The sequence below is a fragment of the Hyla sarda genome, chromosome 8 (genome assembly GCF_029499605.1).
Source record: "Hyla sarda isolate aHylSar1 chromosome 8, aHylSar1.hap1, whole genome shotgun sequence".
NCBI lineage: Eukaryota > Metazoa > Chordata > Amphibia > Anura > Hylidae > Hyla > Hyla sarda.
Window position 1 is genome coordinate 102,677,937 of NC_079196.1, and position 24,418 is coordinate 102,702,354.

Here is a 24,418-nt window from a genome sequence, read left to right on the forward strand (position 1 = left end):
TTTTTGCTTAAATGTTGTATAGAAAAAATGAAGTCATTATCGTGGTTTCCTGTCTTGTATATGTATTGTAGATCTGAATGAAAGATTATTGCATAACAATTTCAGTAAGAGAGGCAGAGATAGGCTTAGGAAAAAGTGAGAGAGAAGCATTATAGTCACGGTTGGGTCTGAAGATGATAGTGAAAGATGACTTCCTTCTCTACCAACCATAGATGATTGTTTCTCTAGCTTTAGTTTTATATGAATGAGAAGTTAACAGTGACTTCATACTGACTGGTTGAAGTCACTTTTTAAACATTTCAACGAAGGTATATACTAAACATGAATGCAACCATGGTTCTAGGGATGATCTGGTCTGTAGGTCTGATCATGCTGGCACAAAGTATAGGTAAGTCTATCAACAATATGTACTTACAGTATGACAAGTAGTCAGACGGATTCGTGCCTGTCCTATTTCTGACTGATACTTTGTAATGTTTGCTACTTACAACAATGAACTACAACTTGTGGAGTAGGCAATAGATTTTTTGTATGTCTTAAAATATTTTACCATAGTCTGCAGAAATGTCATTGACAGTTGTTTTGTACGGCAAAGATTATTATTAGAAATAATATGTGAATTTGTGGCTTATATTTGTCCGTATATCAAACATAGAATGTATGTATACATTTGCATTATGTTTATGTAGCTCTAGTATGAAGTCATTAAATTTAGTTGTTAAATTATTACCAAAAAGTGAAAATCTGTGGCTTTTACTTACGAAAATAATGTTGAGGTCAGGTTAGAGCATTGACTTTCACACTTTGCAACAAGGTGTTGGTTTCTGTTAATTTTACAACTAATGATCACTCTCCCTTAATGTACAATCCTCACAATAGCTTCAATTAGTTTTATTTTTCATAAATACTACATTAAAAGCTCTAGGATATAATATTACAGTGAAACCTCTTTGAGACGACCACCCAAAATCCAAAGGACATGGTTAGTAAGTATACTGAGATGTGGACCCAAAAATCTGTCAAAATATCTGGTCTTGGGAAGGGGTCTTTTCAAAGGGGTGGTCTTTTGCACAGGATTTACTGTATATGATTACTGTATATGAGTACTAGAATATATGCATATCTTTAAGCATTAAAGCTATTTAAACTTGCAATACTCTTTTAAAATGTAACTACTCCTTCACATGTATTAATTAGTTGCCCGATTTTTAATATTTATGGAAAGAAAAAGTTTCACATTCTTTGGAATTTTTTTTCTGTTTGAAAATGAAACTATCACTTCACACATATAAACCATTTGCCTTGTTTTTAATAACAATTGCAATGAAAAGTGTACCATAATTTGGAATGTTCTTTTTGTTGAAAAATGATAACCCAGTCTACATTGCAAAACTACTTTAATTTTTAATTGTTCCTATCAGTTATGATTCACAGCAGCCCTTTAGATATAGACTTGTCTTAAACCATTCTAGGGAGTAATTCTTCACTTTCAGTTTACAAACAGGCAACAATGTACTTTCCTTAAAGCTTAAAGGGATACTGAACCTTAAAGGGGTACTCCGGTGCTTAGACATCTTATCCCCTATCCAAAGGATAGGGGATAAGGTGCCTGATCGTGGGAGTCCCGCAGCTGGGGACCCCCGGGATCATGCACTCGGCACCCCATTTATAATCAGTCCCCGGAGCGTGTTCGCTCCGGGTCTGATTACCGGCGACCACAGGGCCGACGGCGTGTGATGTCACGCCTCTGCCCCGTGTGACATTACACTCCGCCCCTCAATGCAAGCCAAAGGGAGGGGGCCTGATAGCTGTCACGCCCCCTCCCATAGGCTTGCATTGAGGGTCGGAGCGTGATGTCACATGGGGGCGGAGGTGTGACATCACACGCCGTCGGCCCTGTGGTCGCCGGTAATCAGACCCGGAGCGAACACGCTCCGGGGACTGATTATCAACGGGGTGCCGGGTGCAAGATCATGGGGGTCCCCAGCGGCGGGAATCAGGCATCTTATCTAAAGGGGTGTCTGAGCACTGGAGAACCCCTTTAAATGATAAAAAAAAAAGACAAGCAAAAAAAACATAAAAAAAATAAAAAATAAAAAATATGAACATGTTTCCTCTAGATCAGTGGTCTCAAACTGTGGTTTTCCAGATGTTGCAAAACTTCAACTCCCAGCATGCCCGGACAGCTGTTGGCTGCAGCCAACGTCTGTCCGGGCATGCTGAGAGTTGAAGTTTTGCAACATCGGGAGGGCCACAGTTTGAGACTACTGATCTAGATAGACCTGCAAGAAATTTACCAAGCAGCATAGCTTTACCAAGCAGAAATTTACCAGACAGTTTTGCTGAAATTTGCAAGCCATCCCTGTTTTGAAATGATCCTATAAAAAAAGAAAATGTTTAACTCTTTATTAAATATTGTGCACAAGAGCCTAGACAGGTTCAGTGTCTGATATGAAGTTTTTTTGTTGAAGGTGAGCATTTTATAGACTTAAAAATGCATCATAACCTTAGTAATATCCAATAATATTATACTAATTATTTAAGAGTTAAAGGGGTATTTCAGCACCCAAATTTTTTTTTGTTTTAAATCCCAGTAAAATAACTTACTAATATAGTGTTGTCAAAAATGTTATTGGCTTCAGCATGCGTTTGCATGATTAACCCCTGTCAGGAAGTTGTGTAGTTGTTTCATTTCAAGTGTGGTTTTGTCTCCAGCTCACTGGTATCTCCTTACCTTCCATCACAATCCATCATTCTCTGCTGTTTTAGGAAGCATGGCTGGATGTTGTCTCTGAGCTCTAGCCCACCCTCTGATTGATGTCCTCTCCTCTAACCAGCCCCTACAGCTACATCCCATATCTCCCAATAGTATACACATATTAGGGGAAATTTATCAAAACCTGTGTAGAGAAAAGTTGACCAGTTGCCCATAGCAACCAATCAGATCGCTCCTTTCATTTTTCAGTGGCCTTTTCAAAAATTAAGAAGCAATCTGATTGGTTGTTATGGGCAACTGGGCAACTTTTCTCTACTGGGCAACTTTTCTTGTGATAAATCTCCCCCATACTGTATATCTTTATTAGGACATTTAGGGCTAGTCCACACTGCAGACATTCAGCCAGCGGAATTCTGCTTGCAGCAGAGTCCCATTGTTAATAGGATTCTTCTGCTCTGTGCAAACAGCAGAATTAAGCCAGCAGAATGGAATTCCGTCAAACTGCATTGCCATCTATAAGACCGTACACATCTGCACAGTCCTACTGCTGATGATTTTGGTAGCGTTTATTGCAAGCAGAATTCCAGGAGCTGAATTTCTCCTGGTAAATGTCTGCAGTGTAAACAACACCCTAGGGGGAATGATGTGTGTTGACAGTATGTTTTACAATCTTTTTATTGGGTTTTTCAAAACATAAACATAACAGACATTTATAACAGAGTTAAACAGTCATGACATCTCTTACATGGAGGGATCCGTCACATAATACAATATACATGCATATAACAAGGATATTATTTCAAGATTATGCGTATGCGACAATCAACCCTTCAATAGTAAGTTATGTAGAACAACAAGGAACTATTGAGTCCAAGGTAGGACTAGAGTAATGATGGAAACATAGTAATCAAATCAAGTAAAGATAAAATAAACGACTTGTGTTCAACTAGCACTGTTACTTCAGGTGTAATCACTTTGTAGATCTCATTCTCGTGGGTATGCCCGAGTAGTCGGACTTCATCTTCTCCCTATAGGGATGTGTTTGTTGTTTAATTGTAGCTATCTGTTGAACAGCATTTCACTGTGTCATGGAGGTTTGTAGAGAGTTAACCATGGTTCCCAAGATAAGGCATATTCTTCCCTTTTGCCTCTCTGACCCGCTAAAACCAGTTCATGGGTGTAGTGGATTAATAAAGTATTTATTAGTTCTCTAATGTGAGGAGAATCTTTGGATTTCCATTTGGATGCTAATATGTTTCTATACGTTAGGCATATGTGGGTTACCGGAGTTTGAATTATTTTTGGAAGATCTTCTATCCCCAGCAATAGCAGTAATAATTCATCTTTAATGTGAAAGCCTTGGGGGGCTAATCTTGATATCATATTTTTAACTTCTGTAATAAATTGGAAAATAATAGGGCATGTGAGGAAGATGTGTTTTAAGGATCCCTGGCCACCGCAATCTCTCCAACACATAGGGGATAAATGGGGAAATATTAATGATAATTTTTTTGGCGTGAAATACCACCTATTAACCATTTTGCAATGGTGTTCCCACAAATTGGCACACACTGTTGCCTTTTTAGCTGTTGTAAAGGAGCTCAACCATTTAGTTTCATAGAAGGTTTTCCCTAGATCCGTTTCCCAACTTCTCATGCCTGAATTCTTCTGCAACCATTTGTCTTTGTTATAATAAGTATAAAGGTTTTTTTAGTCCTTTCTCTTTTTCTTTTACGGGTTCCTGGAGCCAAGCATGTAGGACTTTGGGCATGGAACAATGTGAGACTGGATGTTTTGATAGATGTTTATATGTGCCGAGCAATGCCACAAACAGAGGAATGAATACAGCAGCTGCCACAGATTTACTGACTGCAGAGTAATAGTCTGCTGTGTACTGAAATGTTCTGCAACAGCTCTAGGTGGGGACCTGTCAGAAGAGTGGATTCTGGAAGTTTGGAAGCAACTGCTCAACCGGGAAGTAGTAAGAGGGCATGATAGGGGAGAGGATTTCAGGATTACAAAATCGGTGATGATGAGGAAGCGAGGAAGGGAAGTGTATGTTTTGTTTTATACGTCACCTCTCTGACCCTAATTTGAAAAAGAATTTCTGGATAACCCCTTTTAGATTGTACTAGCTATGCCAGTCAACCCCTTTCAGTTTCTAGTTCTACTCTACATTTTTTTTTCAAAATTTTCCTGTAACACCGTTTTTTTACAGAATCTATTTTGTTTTTACTGTTTTTGCTGATTCAGAACATTTTTATGAAGATTAACTACCCACAACATTTGTATACACAAATGTGCATGATTTCCCATACACACAATATACATAGATACATTTATATTTTATTTACAGGGATATAAGAAACCTAAAATGATATAATTTAACATTTATTCTGGGTAGCTATGTTCTGCAAATTTTCAAACTATAGTTACCTAGGTATAATGTTAAATGTTAAATAATAGAATTTCAGGTTTCTTATATTTGCTATAGGGTTCTCTCTTTCTTATAAGTGACAACAACTAGTGATTTTTATCTCAGAACAATTCTTAAGGGGTAAACACTTATGATAGACTGCTGCTGGCACGCTGTCACTGACCACCACCGCAAATTTTTTGTCCGTGTCCCACTCTCCTCTGGCCACCACAATGCTGCTATTTCCTTTTCTGCTGCAGTTCCTGCTCTTGCCCATGGGGTGTGAGTGCCCTTGTGGCCATTTAAAGCGGCATTGTGTGTATCCATAGAAACATAGGCCGACACTTATCATTGTCTTTAGACTGTTATTTTTTTGTCTCTACAAAAGGCGCAAAAAAGGCACAAACAGGGTTTATTTGCGCCTTTTTTGCACTTTTTGGTTTACACACGTCTGCTGATTTTGAGATGTAATCCACAGATTTTGACAATACACATGATATGGAAGGGTTTTATCAACTGCGCCTTTTTGTGAAAAGGCGCAAAAAAGGCGCAAAGCCACTGAAATGTCTCTAAAGCTATACCAGCCCAGACTTAGCTTAGCTTTTTGGTGTATGTGAAGAGAGAAATTATAGAAATTACAAAATTTATTAAGTGCTCTGTGACCATTTCATAAATTTGGGGCTCCTACACATTACCAGCACACAAAAAAGGTTTAGAGAAATGCTTCACTTAAATCTACAATGATAAATTCTGGCTAGAGTCTTCCCCCTATCCTGATTCTGCAACACCTATTTAAAGGGGTACTCCAGTGGAAAACATTTTTTTTTTTTATCAACTGGTGCAAAAAGTTATACAGATTTGTAAATTACTTTTACTAAAAAATCTTAATCCTTCCAGTACTTCTCGGCTGCTGTATACTATAGAGGAAGTTATATAGTTATTTTCTGTCTGACCACAGTGCTCTTTGCTGACATCTCTGTCTGTGCAAACCTCTCCTGCTCCGGACAGTATCTGACATGGATAGAGGTGTCAGCAGAGAACACTGAGGTCAGACTGGAAAGAACTTTACAACTTCCCCTGGAGTATACAGCAGCTGATAAGTACTGGAAGGGTTATAATTTTTACATAGACGTAACTTACAAATCTGCTTTACTTTCTGACGCCAGTTGATTAGAAACAATTTTTTTCCACCAAAGTACCCCTTTAACCCGTACAGGACCCAGGGCGTATGGATACACCTTGTGTACCTGTGTCTTAAGGACCCAGAGCGTACAGGTACGCTCGTGGGAATTCTGGACCCCGCCAGCAGGCACCCTGCGCAAATTCCCAGAGGGGGTCCCCCCCCATGTCAGCGATCGGTGCAAATCGCAAGTGAATTCACACTTGCGATTTGCGCCTATTCCGGGTCATACAGGTCTATGGTGACCTGGTGACCCGGAATATAAGGGGGATCGCAGTTGTCCATGACACCCACCATCCCCCTGAAGGGATAGGAGTGAGGTGGCAGGGCTGCCACCCCTCCTATCCCTGCTATTAGTCGTCAAAAGCGACGACCAATAGCAGATCGGGGGCGGGGGGTATAAGTTTTGTTTTCCCCGTTCGGCCCACCCACAATAGGCCGGGCAGAACGGGGAAATCGAAGGGGACCGGGCGCCGAAGTCCACTTAATGATCGGTGGAGGCTGAGGGACGTGATCGACAGGCGGCATGTTGTGCGGCTTGCTCCCTGGATCGTACAGAAGCCGGTGAGTTGCCTAGCAACATCTAGAGAGCTACAGTTTGAGACCACTATATATACAGTGGTCTCCACACTGTAGCCCTCCAGATGTTGCAAAACTACAACTCCCAGCATGCCCAGACAGCTGTTTGGGCATGCAGGGATTTGCAGTTTTGCAACAGCTAGAGGTCTACAGTTTAGAGACCACTGCACAGTTATCTCTATACTGTGGCCCTCTTGATCTTGCAAAACTACAACTCCTAGCATGCCCATACAGCTGTTTGCTGTCTGGGCATGCTGGGATTTGTAGTTTTGCAACATCTGGAGGTCCACAGTTTGGAGATCACTGTGCAGTGGTCTCTAACTATAGCCCTCCAGATGTTGCAAAACTGCAAATCCCAGCATGCCCAAACAGCAAACAGCTGTCTCGGCATGCTGGGAGTTGTAATTGCGTACCTCCAGCTGTTGCATAACTACATCTCCCAGCATCAGTACATGCTGGGAGTTGTAGTTTTGCAACAGCTAGAGGCACACTGGTTGGAAAATACTGAGTTAGGTAACAGAACCTAACTGAAGGTTTTCCAACCAGTGTGCCTCCAGCTGTTGCAAAACTACAACTCCCAGCATGCACGGTCTGTCAGTACATGCTGGGAGTTGTAGTTTTGAAACAGCTGGAGGTTTGCACCCCCATGTGAACGTACAGGAAACATTCACACACGCAGGTTTACAGTAAGTTTCCTGCCTCAAGTATGAGCTGTGGCAAATTTTTTGCTGTGGTGCAAATTCCTAGCAGAAAGCTCACTGTAAACCTCTGCCAATAATCCCTAATTCAGCCCTCAAATGCGCATGGCGCTCTCTAACTTCGGAGCCCTGTCGTATTTCAAGGAAACAGTTTAGGGCCACATGTGGGGTATTTCCGTACTCGGGAGAAATTGCACTACAAATTTTGGGGGGCTTTTTCTCCAGCCTGTTAGTGTAAAAAGATAAAAATATTTACACAAACATGCTGGTGTTACCCCATACTTTTTATTTTCACAAGTGTTAAAAGGAAAAAAAGACCCCAAAATTTGTAATGCAAATATGTGGGTGTAAAATGCTCTGCGGGCACACAACAAAGCTCAGGAGTGAGGCCTAAATTGGTGCATCTGGTACATCTGAGGCCTAAATTGGTGATTTGCACAGGGGTGGCTGATTTTACAGTGGTTCTGACATAAATGCAAAAAAAGAAATGCCCACATGTGACCGCATTTTGGAAACTGCACCCCTCACGGAATGTAACAAGGGGTATAGTGAGCCTTAACACCCCACAGGTGTTTAATGAAAATTCTTCAAAGTTGGATGAAAAAATTAAAAAATAAATTTTTTCACAAAAATGCTGGTGTTACCCTAAATTTTTCATTTTCACAAGGGAAAATAGGAAAAAAGCCCCCCAAAATTTGTAATCCCATTTCTTCTGAGTAAGAACATACCTCATATGTGGATGTAACGTGCTCTGCTGGCGCACTACAATGCTCAGAAGAGAAGGAGCACCATTGGGATTTTGAAGAGAAAATTTGTCCGGAATTGAAGGCCACATGTGTTTACAAAGCCCCCATAGTGCCAGAACAATGGAGCCCCCCCCAAATGTGACCCCATTTTGGAAACTACACCCCTCATGTAATGTAATAAGGTGTACAGTGAGCATTTATGCCCCACTGGTGCCTGACAGATTTTTGGAACAGTGGTCCGTATTAAATTCTGTGAGGGGTGTAGTTTCCAAAATGGGGTCACATGTGGGGGGGGGGGTCCACTGTTCTGGCACCACAGGGGGGGGGGGGCTTTGTAAACAGACATGGCCCCCGACTTCTATTCCAACCGAATTCTGTCTCCAAAAGCTCAATGGCGCTCCTCCTCTTCTGAGCATTGTAGAGTGCCAGCAGAGCACTTGACGTCCACACATTGGGTATTTCCATACTCAGAAGAAATGGGGTTACAAATTTTGGGAGTCATTTTCTCCTATTACCCCTTGTAAAAATTTAAAATTTGGGGGAAAAAACTGCATTTTAGTGAATTTTTTTTCATTTACACATCCGACTTTAACAAAAAGTCGTCAAACACATGTGAGGTGTTAAGGCTCACTGTACCCCTTGTTGCGTTCCTAGAGGGGTGTGGTTTCCAAAATAGTATGCCATGTGTTTTTTTTGCTGTTCTGGCACCATAGGGGCTTCCTAAATGGGACATGCCCTCCAAAAACCATTGCAACAAAATTCGCTTTTCAAAAGCCAAATGTGACTCTTTCTCTTCTGAGCATTGTAGTGCACCAGCAGAGCACGTCCACACATGGGGTATTTCCATACTCAGAAGAGATGCGGTTACAAATTTTGGGGGTCATTTTGTCCTATTATCCCTTGTAAAAATGTTAAATTTGAGGGAAAACCAGCATCTTAGTGAAAAAAAAAATCATTTACGCATCCAACTTTAACGAAACATTGTCAAACACCTGTGGGGTGTTAAGGCTCACTGGACCCCTTGTTACGTGCCTTAAGGGGTGTAGTTTCCAAAATAGTATGCCATGTGTTTTTTTTTGCTGTTCTAACACCATAGGGCTTCCTAAATGTGACATGCCCCCCCAAAAACCATTTCAGAAAAACTCACTCTTCAAAATCCCACTGTCGCTCCTTTACTTCTGAGCCCTCTACTGCGCCTGCCGAACACTTGACATACACATATGAGGTATTTCCTTACTCAAGAGAAATTGTGTTACACATTTTGTGAATATTTCTCTCCTTTTACCCCTTGAAAAAATTCAATAACTGGGTCTACAAGAACATGCTAGTGTAAAAAATGAAGATTTAGCATATGAAACTGGTGGGGTTCAGTACCTCCAACAAGGTTAAGAACCACTGCCCTAGACTACCTCACTTGTCCCTAACACATCAAATGTGGAATCACTATTGATACCATTGCCCCAGTAGGTGGTCACACCTTAGCATTCAAGTAGGTAGTGTTGAGTGCCCTAGTTACATGACACACAGTGAGGGCAAGTATATTGATAAAAATTTCACATTTGATGTTTTAGGGACAAGTGAGGTAGTCTAGGGTAAGATACATAAAGATTGCCTATAACACATGTTCTACATCAAAGTAGTGAGATTTTGTTAATAGGGTTAACATGTTGTTTTAAGATAACTTTGTAATAAAAGGTAAATTTTAATTGTTCCTGACTACATTGTCTTGCCGCTTACCCATGACTTTTGCTTTGTACTTTTTCTTGCCCTTGCCTTACACCCATGTCTCTGGTCTGATGGAGCCACTACACACTGGGACAACCCTTAAGAAGCAACCTGGTACCTTTGGCAGTTAAACAGGGCTTCCACATTCTGGAGTGGTATTAAAGGCGAAAACCTAGAAGGTACTTAGACTCCTCTCCCAACCTTGACCCAAAGTCAAACTAGTTGGGTAGCACAGCGGATCCACACCCTTTGTATGCCCATCTGGGACAAGTATGGAATATCCATTGGATGTTCTATAAATGTCCCCTAAATGTAGGTCCCATCTCTGACAAAGGCTCTCTTGCCTTCTCTGGCCTGCTTGCAACAGCAGGAAGTGGTTGGGAAGGTGATCCACACCCTTTGTATGCCCATCTGGGACATGCATGGCATATTCATTGGATGTTCTATAAATATCCCCTAAATGTGTGTCCCACCTCTCACAAAGGCACTTTGGCCTGCTTGCAACGGCAACAGGTGGTTAGAAAGATGCTGTCTGTTTTACACAATGTTTGTAACTCCAATTGACTGTGATGTGATTTGCCTGCATAGCATTAGCTATGCAATTTCCATATCTCCTGACTTTACGTATTATAAGTGATAGCCAGCATGGGTCTACTATGGATAGAAGTTGTCAAACCAATCTAATTTGCTTTTATGAAGAAGTGAGTAGAAGCCTTGACAGAGTAATGGCTGTGGATATAGTGTTTCTGGATTTTGCTAAAGCATTTGATACTGTCCCTCATAGACGTCTGACAGGTAAGTTAGGGTCTTTGGGTTTGGAAACTTTAGTTTGAAACTGGATTGAACGCTGGCTCATGGATCGTACCCAGAGAGTGGTGGTCAATGATTTGTACTCTGAATGGTCCCCGGTTATTAGTGGTGTGCCCCAAGGATCAATACTGGGACCGCTGTTGTTTAATTTATTTATCAATGATATAGAGGATGGCATTAACAGCTCTGTTTCTATCTTTGCAGATGACACCAAGCTTTGTTGCACAGTACAGTCTATAGAGGATGTGTATAGGTTACAAGATGAATTGGATAGACTAAGTGTCTGGGCATCCACTTGGCAAATGAGGTTCAATGTGGATAAATGTAAAGTTATGCATCTGGGTACTAATAACCTGTATGCATCGTATGTCTTAGGGGGTGTTAAACTTGCAGAGTCACTGGTAGAGAAGGATCTGGGTGTACTTGTAGATCACAGACTACAGAATAGCATGCAATGTCAGGCTGCTGCATCCAAGGCACAGGGACATAATGCTCCCCATTTATAAAGCATTGGTACGGCCTCACCTGGAATAGGCTGTTCAGTTTTGGGCACCAGTCCATAAAAGGGACACTGTGGAACTGGAAAGGGTGCAGAGATGCGCGACTAAACAAATATGGGGCATGGAACATCTTAGTTATGAGGAGAGATTAAAGGAGTTACAATTGTTTAGTCTTGAGAAGAGACGTTTAAGGGGGGATATGATAAATGTATATAAGTATATTAATGGCCCATACAAAAAATATGGAGAAAAACTATTCCAGGTTAAACCACCCCAAAGGACGAGGGGGCACTCCCTCTGTCTGGAGAAGAAAAGGTTTAGTCTCAAGGGGCGACACGCCTTCTTTACCATAAGAACTGTGAACTTATGGAACAGTCTCCCTCAGGAACTGGTCACAGCAGGAAAATTTAACAGCTTTAAAACAAGGTTAGATACATTCCTGGAACAAAATAACATTAATGCTTATGAAGAAATATAAAATCCCATCCCTTCCCCAATATCGCGCCACACCCCTACCCTTCAATTCCCTGGTTGAACTTGATGGACGTGTGTCTTTTTTTAACCGTACTAACTATGTAACTATGTAACTATGTAAGTAGCTTGTGGTGCTACATTGTTTACACAACAGCTTCAGCTGTTTTCAGCTTCTCCACCTCAGGTCACAAGCAGGGTCTGGGAAGTTCTGGTTCTAGAAGCAGATCATCTAAACTTCATCTACAAGTTCTCAGTTCTCCTAGCCATGAATCATCTTTGCAGTGTTTGGTCCCAGCTTTGGTGCCCCACACAAAAATAGTACTTTCTTCCTGCCCTCAACAGCATTCACACATAGTAAAAGTGTTTGCCCTGATATTGGTGCCAACTTATTGCCCTTCTGACAGCAATTATGCCACCTACTTAGTAATAAGGCCTCTATATGCCTTTACTCTGTAATGGTGCTCTCTTAGTGCCCTTAACTTAGTTATAATGTCCCTTAGGACCATCACTTAATAATAATGATCTTTACCAACCCTCCTTAGTAATGGACCTACTTGCCTACTGGGGGAACAACATGCCTAATGAGGGACATACCTATCTAATGGAGGACCTAACTACACACTGGAGGAGAGAGGGGAGGATTTACCTTCCTACTCTTGCTTTGTGGGGCAATAATAATATTTTTGGTAGGTCTGGCGCCTAAGATGCTTTTGTGGAAAATTCTGAAGATAGATTTTCATGGTGGTCTAGGTCACACAGGGAAGAAAAAGTTATAAAATGACTCCAGTGATAGAATACATCATCTAAGTAATTGCATGTAAATATTTAACAATCTCTAAAATGTCTATAGAGTACCTGTGTAGAGCTGGTATCTATCACTATGTGGTCACTGAATGGGAGGAATAATAGAGCGCTGTATAGTGGTCTTTATTCAGTAATAATGTTGTAGTATGCAATCTCTATTTGACTGTAAAATGTGGCCATGGGGTGATGGTATTATTTCTCCCTTCTATAGTGGTTTTATTGGTAAGTGAAATCACACTGTTAAGGTGCATAATGTATAAAAGTTTCTATGGCTCTATTGAATCAATAACTCCAGAGTTCCAAATCTCATCTGGCATTACAATCAGCACAAAAATGATGCATCTGTATGCAAGCCTCATATCACAAGCACAATGGCAAGCACTGGGTGGAGTGGTGTAAAGAATGCCACCACTGGCAGCTGCTCTACTTGACTGCATTGTGCCATCTGTAAATTTTGGTGGAGGAGGCATAAGACTATAGTGTTGTTTTCAAGGATTGGCCTAGGCCCCTTAGTTCCAGTGATAGGAAATGCTTCAGCAAATCAAGACATTTTGTAAATTTCCATCTTAGTGGAAACCGTTTTGAGAAGGCCCTTTTCCATCGCAGCATAACTGTACATAAGTGCACAAAACAAGATCCATAAAGGTGTGGTTGGCTGAGTTTAGATTGTAAGAATCTGAATGGCCTGCACAGAGATCTGACCTCAACCCTATTGAAAACCTATGGGATAAACTGGAACTTAAATTGCAAGTGAGGCTTCTGATCTAACATGTCTGACCTTACAAATGCTTTTCTGGGTGAATGAGGAAATAATTCCACAGACTCACTCCAAAATTGCATTGAAAGTCTTCCCAGAAGAGTGGAAGCTCTTGTAACTGCGAAATACGGAGATCAACTCTATATTAAAGGGGTATTCTGACATCCGGTAAAAAAAAATCTGCAGAAGTATATAGCTATTTGTTTTGTGGAATTAATTAATTATTTCCCCTTGTAGACAGTCATTGCTTCCTGGCTGAGCAGTTGCTCAGTTGTATAATTCCCTGAGTGCATCGCTTACCCTTAGCTCTTTATCCTTTACACCCTGCCTAAAGACATCCCACAGAAATTCTGACAATTACCCACCCAGAGCTGCTACAGAACATAACACAGCTGAACATTGCAGGTGCTGTATTCATTCCCTGTCTGCTTTTCTGCCTGTGACAGGCAGCATTAGTAAAGTGCAAAGTGAATAAGCAGAAATTAAATATACAGTAAATCAAAATAATATTGGTGTGACCAAATTCTGCCTTCTAAGCAGCATCAATTTGTCTAGGTACACTTGCACAAAGCCAGAGATTTTGTAGCATAATGTGTATGGTGTGTGAGTAACCAATTATACTGAATAGTTGATAATAATCATCATTTTCATGTAGGTTAAAACACAGTTATCAACTGAAACAGAAAAAGCTGTGTAGGAGTGTGAGTAACAGACAAACTGTGTTATGAAGGTGAGGTTGTGGAAGTTTCATGTCACAGGTCACTACGGCAAAACTTAGCAGAGCAACAAGAGACAAGGTAGGTAAACTACCTTGTCTCTTGTTACTCTGCTAAGTTTTGCTGTAGTGACCTGTGACTGCACCAGCGGGGTCTCTTCCAGCAAAGATTTCCAAGCAGACTGGTGTTTCAAGATGTACTGTTCAATCCATTTTGAACAAGCACACAAAAATGAGTAGTGCACATGCAGTGGTTGCCCATGGAAATTTAGTGTAGAAGATCAGCTTGGAACTAGCAGAAACCAGTTAGAAATAGGTATACTCATTTACTCTTCAGATAAGTCTGGCCTTAAGAGGTCATTATGAAAGAATTGTTGACTAAAAGCCATACCATTGACATAGAAACAAGGTCACATCAACTACACTAAGTATGAAAATATGGTGACTGGGGTGCAGAAGAATAACAGCAGGGGTTTTGCATTCATGAGTAATGCTTGCCAAAGGGTTCAAGAGTGGTGCAATAATGAGTGCCTGCAGGCAACAGTGAAGCATGGTAAAGATACCTTGGAAGTTTGGGGCTGCAGTTTAGTCAATGGAATTTGATGTTTTGTCAGGGTTAAAGGGGTACTCCACTGGAAAACATTTTTTGGTTTCTGGTGCCAGAAAGTTAAACAGATTTGTAAATTTCTATGGGGATTTACTTCTACTCTGGACAGTTCCGAAAATGGACAGAGGTGTCAGCAGAGAGCACTGTGGTCATACAGAAAGGAATTTTTTTAATAGAAGTAATTTACAAATCTGTTTAACTTTCTGGCATCAGCGGATTTAAAGGAAAAACTGTCAGATGTTTTCTCACACACTATCCACAGGTACTGAGGGATAGTGCGGGAGACACTGATTAAAACTAGCCCTACCTTACCGGGATCCACCCGGCCGTTCGCCCGCAATTGTAGTTTTATTCTATGTGTATATCTTGCTGTAACTGGCACGGGCGGGGCTTCTGCAGGTTAACTGGCACTGAGGTCAGCGCCACTTATAAATATTCATCTCCTATTCAACCTCCTAACTGGAGGGAGGGGGGATGAATATTCATAAGCGGCACTGACGTCAGTGCCAGTTAACCTGCAGAAGCCCCACCCGAGCCAGTTACAGCAAGATATACACATAGAATAAAACTACAATTGTGGGTGAATGGCCGGGCGGATCCGGGTAAGATAGGGCTTGTTTTAAGCAGCGCCTCCCACACTATCCATCAGTACTTGTGGATAGTGCGGGAGAAAATATCTGACAGTTTTTCTTTAAAAAAAATGTTTTCCAGTGGAGTACCCCTTTAATAGTGTCTTCAATGTTGAGAAATACAGGCAGATGCTTATCCACTATTCAATGCCATCAGGGAGGCATCTGCTTGGCTCCAAATTTATTCTGCTGCAAGACAACTATAGCATATAGCCAATATTAGAGATGAGCACATTTTTGACAAATTTGATTTGGCCGATTCTCTGAATTTTCCGAAAAAATTTGGTTCGGTCCGAATTTATTCGCAGTAAATCACTATTAAAAACTGCCATTTACGGGCTACAGAGAGCCTCAATAGTGGTGTAGAACACTTTGGCTTGCCGTCTTAACACGCATAGGGAGTGTGCTGGTTCAGTGAAATAATACTGTTATTCAGTATGATATGCAGATAACAGGCATTGCTATTAGAATCACTGACACAGAGCATCTGGATACGGCGGCAGGCTCGGGAGGCCATATGGCGTCACAATTGAAGTGATTAACCCCTTAACGACGCAGGACGTATATTTACGTCCTGCGCCGGCTCCCGCGATATGAAGCGGGATCGCGCCGCGATCCCGCATCATATCGCGTCGGTCCCGTTGCTCATCAACGGCCGGGACCCGCGGCTAATACCACACATCGCCGATCGCGGCGATGTGCGGTATTAACCCTTTAGAAGCGGCGGTCAAAGCTGACCGCCGCTTCTAAGGTGAAAGTGACCCGGCTGCTCAGTCGGGCTGTTCGGGACCGCCGCGGTGAAATCGCGGCATCCCGAACAGCTTGCAGGACCCGGGAGGGCCCTTACCTGTCTCCTCGGCGTCCAATCAGCGAGTGACTGCTCCGTGCCTGAGATCCAGGCAGGAGCAGTCAAGCACCGATAACACTGATCACAGGCGTGTTAATACACGCCTGTGATCTGTGTAAAAGATCAGTGTGTGCAGTGTTATAGGTCCCTATGGGACCTATAACACTGCAAAAAAAAAGTAAAAAAAAAGTGTTAATAAAGGTCATTTAACCCCTTCCCTAATAAAAGTTTGAATCACCCCCCTTTTCCCTTAAAAAAAATAAAACAGTGTAAAAAAAAAACAAAAAAAACATATGTGGTATCGCCGCGTGCATAAATGTCCGAACTATAAAAATATATCATTAATTAAACTGCACGGTAGATGGCGTACGCGCAAAAAAATTCCAAAATAAAAAAAGTGCATTTTTGGTCACTTTTTATACCATTAAAAAATGAATAAAAAGTGATCAAAAAGTCCGATAAAAATAAAAATCATACCGATAAAAACTTCAGATCACGGCGCAAAAATGAGTTCTCATACCGCCCTGTACGTGGAAAAATAAAAAAGGGGTCAGAAGATGACATTTTTAAACATATGCATTTTCCTGCATGTAGTTATGATTTTTTCCAGAAGTACGACAATATCCAACCTATATAAGTAGGGTATCATTTTAACCGTATGGACCTACTGAATAATGATAAGGTGTAACTATTACTGAAATATGCACTGCGTAGAAACGGAAGCCCCCAAAAGTTACAAAATGGCGTTTTTTCTTCGATTTTGTCGCACAATGATTTTTTTTCCGTTTCGCCGTTTTTTCCGTTTTGGGGTAAAATGACTAATGTGACTGCAAAGTAGAATTGGCGACACAAAAAAATAAGCCATAATATGGATTTTTAGGTGGAAAATTGAAAGGGTTATGATTTTTAAAAGGTAAGGAGGAAAAAACGAAAGTGCAAAAACTGAAAAACCCTGAGTCCTTAAGGGGTTAATGAGGTTTCTTAATTTAATTTGTATTTAATTTAATGTAATTTTTTTTTTAATTTAGTAAAATCCTTTTTTGAGGACCCCTTTCTGGTGAGCACGAGCTGGCGGTCGCCACGAGGCGAGCTACCACCTGTTCCAGCCCCTGCTTCTCAGCGACCCCCCCCCCCCCGCCTGTGAAACTGCTAATGTTTCATTTAATCAGTTATGTTTCATTGTTATCGTCCACCTGTTTCATTGGATTCTTGTGGTAATTCCAGAGGTAATATATGATGACTAGAGAGAAGTGAATTTTTTGTTTAATTCGATTTGTCCGATTTAATTCGCTCGTCTCTATTGAGGACCCATTGGAGGGCAAGTCTGGTGCCAGCGGCCATGGTAATTCCATCTCCAATAGTGTATAATTGTTGCAGTGTATAAGTTGATACAGTGAAAAAGCTCATACTTGTATCTTAAAATCGAGCTGGTGGTACGCCGCGAGCCCCAGTCCCTGCCTCTCGGCGCACCCCCATGCTCATGACTGAGTGTCCACTTCAAAAAGGAGGGACTGCAGCCATAGCAACTTGGACAGGAGCACATTCAGCTTCTGCGCCGTTGGATAAGTGGACCCATACTGCTATAAGTTGCTGCAGTGAAAAAGCTCGTACTTTTATCTTAAAATTGATCTGGTGGTCTGCCGTGAGGCAAGCTACCACCTGATCCACCCCTTGCCTCTTAGTGCCCCCCCCCCCCCCCCGATGTGAAACTGCAAATGTTTCATTTAATCAGTTATGGTTCATTGTTATCACTCCAACCTGATTCATTGGATTCTTGTAGTAATTCCACAGGTAATATGTGACGACCATAGGGCCTCACAATTGAAAATATTGAAGAGATTTTTTAAATTTAAATTGAAAATTTTTATTAGATTCACAAGTTTATTGTCCCTGGTGCCCGAAGCGTTTACTTTGAACAAATACTGTATGACCACTGTTACATTATGTGCTCTGGCCACACACGCTGGCCGTGAGCACATGGTTCCGTTACCTGCTACTGCCGGTGGGGCTGGGACTCGCATCGTGGGACACGCCTGCATGCGAGTCCCAGTCCATCACGCACTTTTTGCTTCTCCTGACCCAGCCTCTGCCTCACTGCTCCGGCGCACGTGTCCCCGTATCACCGATTTGCCACCGATTTGCAACACTGTTATCTGGGTCGTTGTAGATCGGTTTTCCAAGATGGCTCATTTCATTCCTCTACCAGGTCTTCCTTTTTCCCCGAAACTGGCGAAGTACTTCTTGTTGCATGTCTTTCGTTTACACTGTCTTCCTCAGCATATTGTTTCGGACCGAGGTGTGCAGTTTGTCTCTAAGTTCTGGCGAGCCCTTTGTAATTGTCTGGACATCAATCTGGATGTCTCCTCGGCCTACCACCCTAAGTCCAACGGACAGGTGGAGAGGGTTAATCAAATCCTAGAGACTTTTCTTCGGCATTTTGTTTTAGCTCGCCAGACGATTGGGTCGATCTTCTTCCCTGGGCTGAATTCTCATATAATCATAAGGATTCCGAGTCCACGAGGTCGTCTCCCTTTTTTGGTGTCTACGGACTCCATCCCCGTCCTCCTCTTCCTCTCCCAGTCTCCTCCGATGTGCCAGCTGTTGATGAGCTGGTCCGTGACTTCTCCATCATCTGGCAACAGACCCGACAGTTGTTATCTCAGGCATCTTCTCGCATGAAGACACAAGCAGATAAAAGTAGAAGACCTCCTCCGTCCTTCTCTCCTGGTGACATGGTGTGGCTTTCATCCAAGTACATCCTCTTCAAGAGGCACCTTAGACTCCGCTACCATACCAGTGGCACCTTAGACTCCGCTCCCTGGTACGGTCCCAGTCATCTGCCACACAGGTCCAGCGGATCCACCTTCACCGGGGTTTCTGTCTTTTGAAACGTGAGTGTTACAACCACAAAACCCAATATAACAAGGAGATCACATGGCAGCACAATGACAGAGCTTAGAGGTGGCAGCAGCCCAATCAGACCATAGGACCTCCTAATTGAAAAGATTACAGATATTTTTTTTAAATTAAAGATTTTAAATAGATTAACATTTTAAAAGTTTAATTTAATGTGCCAACAGCATGAGGAGACCATATGGTGGCAGAATGACACAGCCTGGAAGTGGCAGCAGTATGAGGAGACCATATAGTGGCAGAATGACCCAGCCTGGAGGTGGCAGCAGCCTGACGAGACCCAGCCTGGAGGTGGCAGCACCCCAACGAGACCATGGGGCCTTACAATTGAATTTTTTAAAAATGTTAATTGAAGATTTTGTGGTAACCTTGGGGGATAAAGCCTTGTGGGGTGTAGGGTAGTTACGGTGTTGCTGTTCAGAATAATCAAGGACGCTGTTAATCCTTGTCACTCATGATGCCAGGGTGAGGGTTAAATTCTGTAATCTTGATAGGTCTATTGCCACCCTTCCCAAGAGCAATAGGTGAATGTAGAATAAAGCATTGTCCACAACCACTGTTAACTGAAAACTTGCAGGAACTTTTACTGAAGAATTTCTGTACATGCAGCAATAGTATTAGTCCAGATAACAGAGTCTCTATAGATATAGCTGAGCAGCGATTGACAGTTGGTTGGGATCAGATAAGCTCAATTTAGCTTCTCAGAGATTTTGTAGCATAGATACGCTGCATTTAAGGGTGCGTTTAGGTCCAGTGATCTTGCGGGGAGTAGTGGGGAATTGGTTAGTATAACCAACCGAGGCCGCAAGGCTTTGGCCTAGTAAATTGTCTTGTAAGCTGCGGAGGTCCTACTTCTTCCAGAATCAGCAACCCAAGAGAGATTCTGCTTGCTTGGCAGCACAGGAACAAGAGAGCGATCAAGATGGCGCAGCTCCCTTATATGGGCAGGAGCTGGCTGTTTTGGATTGGTCCATAACAACTGTCACTCACCGTTACATGAGAACCTCCAAAAGTCCTGTAGCAAAACCATAGAGTTCTAAACCTAATCACATGACCCACAGGTCCTGCTACGCTGAACAGGTAGGCAATTGAATATATACATATATATACTTATATTTATATGACTTCCTATACAAATATAAATTAACTGAGGGGTGACAAGGGGATAACTATAGAAGAGGGACCCCGAAGTTTCTAGGGACTCTGACTATGGGGACGTCTACAAAGGTACAGTATGAAATACGGTACCGGGACACCACAATTTGAAATTGATTAAAATAAAAACTTTTATTTGATGTGCCGGCAGCATAAGGAGACCACATGGCACAATGAAACAGCCTGGATATGGCAGCAACATGAGGAGACCAAGATGTGACAGAATGACACAGCCTCGAGTTGGCACAACAAGAGTAGACAATATAGTGACAAAATGGCACAGCATGGAGGTGGCGGCAGCCTGACAAGACCATAGGGCCTCACAATTGAAAAGATTAAAGATATTTCTTAAAATTTTATTTGAAGATTTCAAATAGATTAACATAAAAAGTTTTATTTAATGTGCCAGCAGCATGAGGAGACCACGTGGCGGCACAATGACACAGCCTGGAGGTGGTAGCAGCATCAAGAGACCATAATGTGACAGAATGACACAGCCTGGAGTTGGCACAACAAGAGAAGACAATATAGTGACAGAATGACACAGCCTGGAGGTGGTGGCAGCCTGACGAGACCATAGGGCTTCACAATTGAATAGATTAAAGATATTTTTTTTAATTTAAATTGAAAACTTTAAATAGATTAACCTAAAATGTTTTATTTAATGTGCCAGCAGCATGAGGAGACCACATGGCCATGGTGTGTCTGTGTCCTCTATCTCGTCTTCCTCATCACCCTGTAGCTCCACAGGCTGCTCCTGCTCCTCCTCTCCTGTCAGATGATTATAAAAACCACCCATTTCGTGAAACCTTGCCTGTGCTCCACTGTCCCCTCCTCCTCCTCTTCGAGTTCAGCCCCCACAGGGCTCATGTGGCCGTGAGATGTAGGTTCCACGTCTCCAGTGCCCTGACCAGCCATCATTTCCACCATCCATTGTAGGAAATGAAGAATGATGTTTTTCATCCCGTAATCCTGGTTACTGACTAATAAGGTGGCTTCCTCAAAGGGCCTGAGCAAACGCCAGGTGTCACGTTTGAGCTGCCAATGCCCAAATTAGTTTAACAGGAAAAAAAATATATACACCACGACACCACAAAGGTGTATGTACAGTTTACACTTATGAGAGGAGGACTATACGCTTGCTACAAACTGTATTAGGCTTCAAAAACAAGTGTGTAGCTTTGGCTGGCCTTTCACAGTAACTAGGCCCAAATTAGTTTAACATAAAAAAAATATACCACGACACCACGTAGGTGTACGTACAGTTTACACTTATGAGAGGAGGACAATAAAAAAAAAAGTGTTTAGCTTTGGCTGGTCTTTCACAGTAGCTAGCCCCCATATTAGTTTATCAGGAAAAATATAAAGGACACCACATAGGTGTATGTACAGTTTACACTTATGAGAGGAGGACAATACGCCCCACTACGCTTAAAACTGTATTTGGCTACAAAAGCAGGTGTTTAGTTTTGGCTGGCCTTTCACGGCAACTAGGCCCTTATGACTTTAGCAGGACTAAAACTGTTCACCACGTAGGTGTACATACTGTATACACTTATGAGAGGAGTACAATACGCTCCACTATGCTGAAAACTGTATTTGGCTACAAAAGCTTGTGTGTAGTTTTGGCTGGTCTTTCAGAGTAACTAGGGCCTCATGACTTTAACAGGAACACAATCGTACATCAACCCATTTTGCTTTGATTACAGTTGTGTACACCATTTGCATTATTTCAATCAGCTTCACAAGGTTTTCATCTGGAATTCTTTTCCAAAAGTCCTAAATGGGTTCCCAGACGTGCTGAGCACTTGTTGGCTCCTTTGGGTTTAGGTCAGATGGGGGGGGGGGTTAGACCACTGGGACCCCCTGTCATCTCTTGCATTGCACCCTGGCAGTCCCCAGGAAGAGGGCATTTTGACCCCTGAACAAAGCGGCCCATAGAGAAACATGGCGGGGGCGTGTTGACATGCCCCCTTCCTGGGTAATGCTGGGGTGCTGTGCAGGAAATCATTATTAGATTATTAGATGTCTTTCTTGTACACTGGTGCCAAGTACTGTACACAGTATTCTATGAGTGATCTTGTTGCTGTAATAACTCAATTATAAATTATGGTCATAAAAATTTATGAATTGTGAAAAATGTTAAATTATGAAAATTATTTTAAATTATTAAAATTATGACCTGGTGAATTATAGACAAACCTAATCGATACAAATCACATTGGAGGTGGACTATTTACTCAGATATGAAGTTCTTTTTGATGAAATGACGTTTACGCTAAGGGTGTAATTTTTAAATCTACAATAATACGCAGGTATTATAATAATATGCAGATTTATACGTTATAAGGTAATAAACATAAATGAGTTACAAACACAATGATATTTATGTAAGAATATCAATTAGATATGTTAAGCATTACAAGCTTGTTTATTGACTATGTAACAGTAGAACAATACAAGTAAGTAGTAAGCAACTACGATACAACGTAACAAGCGCTTCTAGGTTAGTGTTACGCCGAGCGCTCCGGGTCCCCGCTCCTCCCCGGAGCGCTCGCTACACTCCTCTCACTGCAGCGCTCCGGGCCCGGGGCGCTGCGATACCACCTCTGGCCGGGATGCGGTTCGCGATGCGGGTGGCGCCCGCTCGCGATGCGCACCCCGGCTCCCGTACCTGACTCGCTCTCCGTCAGTTCTGTCCCGGCGCGCGCGGCCCCGCTCCCTAGGGCGCGCGCGCGCCGGGTCTCTGCGATTTAAAGGGCCACTGCGCCGCTGATTGGCGCAGTGGTTCCAATTAGTGTTTACACCTGTGCACTTCCCTATATCACCTCACTTCCCCTTCACTCCCTCGCCGGATCTTGTTGCCTTAGTGCCAGTGAAAGCGTTTCCTTGTGTGTTCCTAGCCTGTGTTCCAGACCTCCTGCCGTTGCCCCTGACTACGATCCTTGCTGCCTGCCCCGACCTTCTGCTACGTCCGACCTTGCTTCTGTCTACTCCCTTGTACCGCGCCTATCTTCAGCAGCCAGAGAGGTTGAGCCGTTGCTAGGGGATACGACCTGGTCACTACCGCCGCAGCAAGACCATCCCGCTTTGCGGCGGGCTCTGGTGAAAACCAGTAGTGACTTAGAACCGATCCTCTAGCACGGTCCACGCCAATCCCTCTCTGGCACAGAGGATCCACTACCTGCCAGCCGGCATCGTGACAGTAGATCCGGCCATGGATCCCGCTGAAGTTCCTCTGCCAGTTGTCGCTGACCTCACCACGGTGGTCGCCCAGCAGTCACAACAGATTGCGCAACAAGGCCAACAGCTGTCTCAACTGACTGTTATGCTACAACAGTTACTACCACAGCTCCAGCAACCATCTCCTCCGCCAGCTCCTGTACCTCCTCCGCAGCGAGTGGCCGCTTCTGGACTACGACTATCCTTGCCGGATAAATTTGATGGGGACTCTAAGCTTTGCCGTGGCTTCCTTTCCCAATGTTCATTACACTTGGAGATGATGTCGGACCAGTTCCCCACTGAAAGGTCTAAGGTGGCTTTCGTAGTCAGCCTGCTGTCTGGAAAAGCCCTGGCTTGGGCCACACCGCTCTGGGACCGCAATGACCCCGTCACTGCCTCTGTACACTCCTTCTTCTCGGAAATTCGAAGTGTCTTTGAGGAACCTGCCCGAGCCTCTTCTGCTGAGACTGCCCTGTTGAACCTGGTCCAGGGTAATTCTTCCGTTGGCGAGTATGCCGTACAATTCCGTACTCTTGCTTCTGAATTATCCTGGAACAATGAGGCCCTCTGCGCGACCTTTAAAAAAGGCCTATCCAGCAACATTAAAGATGTTCTGGCCGCACGAGAAATGCCTGCTAATCTTCATGAACTTATTCACCTAGCCACTCGCATTGACATGCGTTTTTCCGAAAGGCGTCAGGAGCTCCGCCAAGATATGGACTCTGTTCGCACGAGGCGTTTCTTCTCCTCGGCTCCTCTCTCCTCTGGTTCCCTGCAATCTGTTCCTGTGCCTCCCGCCGTGGAGGCTATGCAGGTCGACCGGTCTCGCCTGACATCTCAAGAGAGGACACGACGCCGCATGGAGAACCTCTGCCTGTACTGTGCTAGTACCGAACACTTCCTGAGGGATTGTCCGATCCGCCCT

The 24,418-nt window shown here is 42.9% G+C and overlaps 1 protein-coding gene across 2 annotated transcripts in view; it reads left to right on the top strand.

Annotated features, from left to right (window-relative positions):
- Positions 1-190: 190 nt before the first annotated feature.
- The window catches only part of CD28 (CD28 molecule), a 99,909-nt gene continuing 75,681 nt past the window's right edge, over positions 191-24,418 (top strand). For both annotated transcript variants that reach the window (XM_056535021.1, XM_056535024.1), the window contains exon 1: positions 191-388. In XM_056535021.1, coding sequence (XP_056390996.1) covers positions 322-388 — 67 coding nt within the window. In that variant the 5' untranslated portion in view covers positions 191-321. The remainder of the gene's footprint in view (positions 389-24,418) is intronic.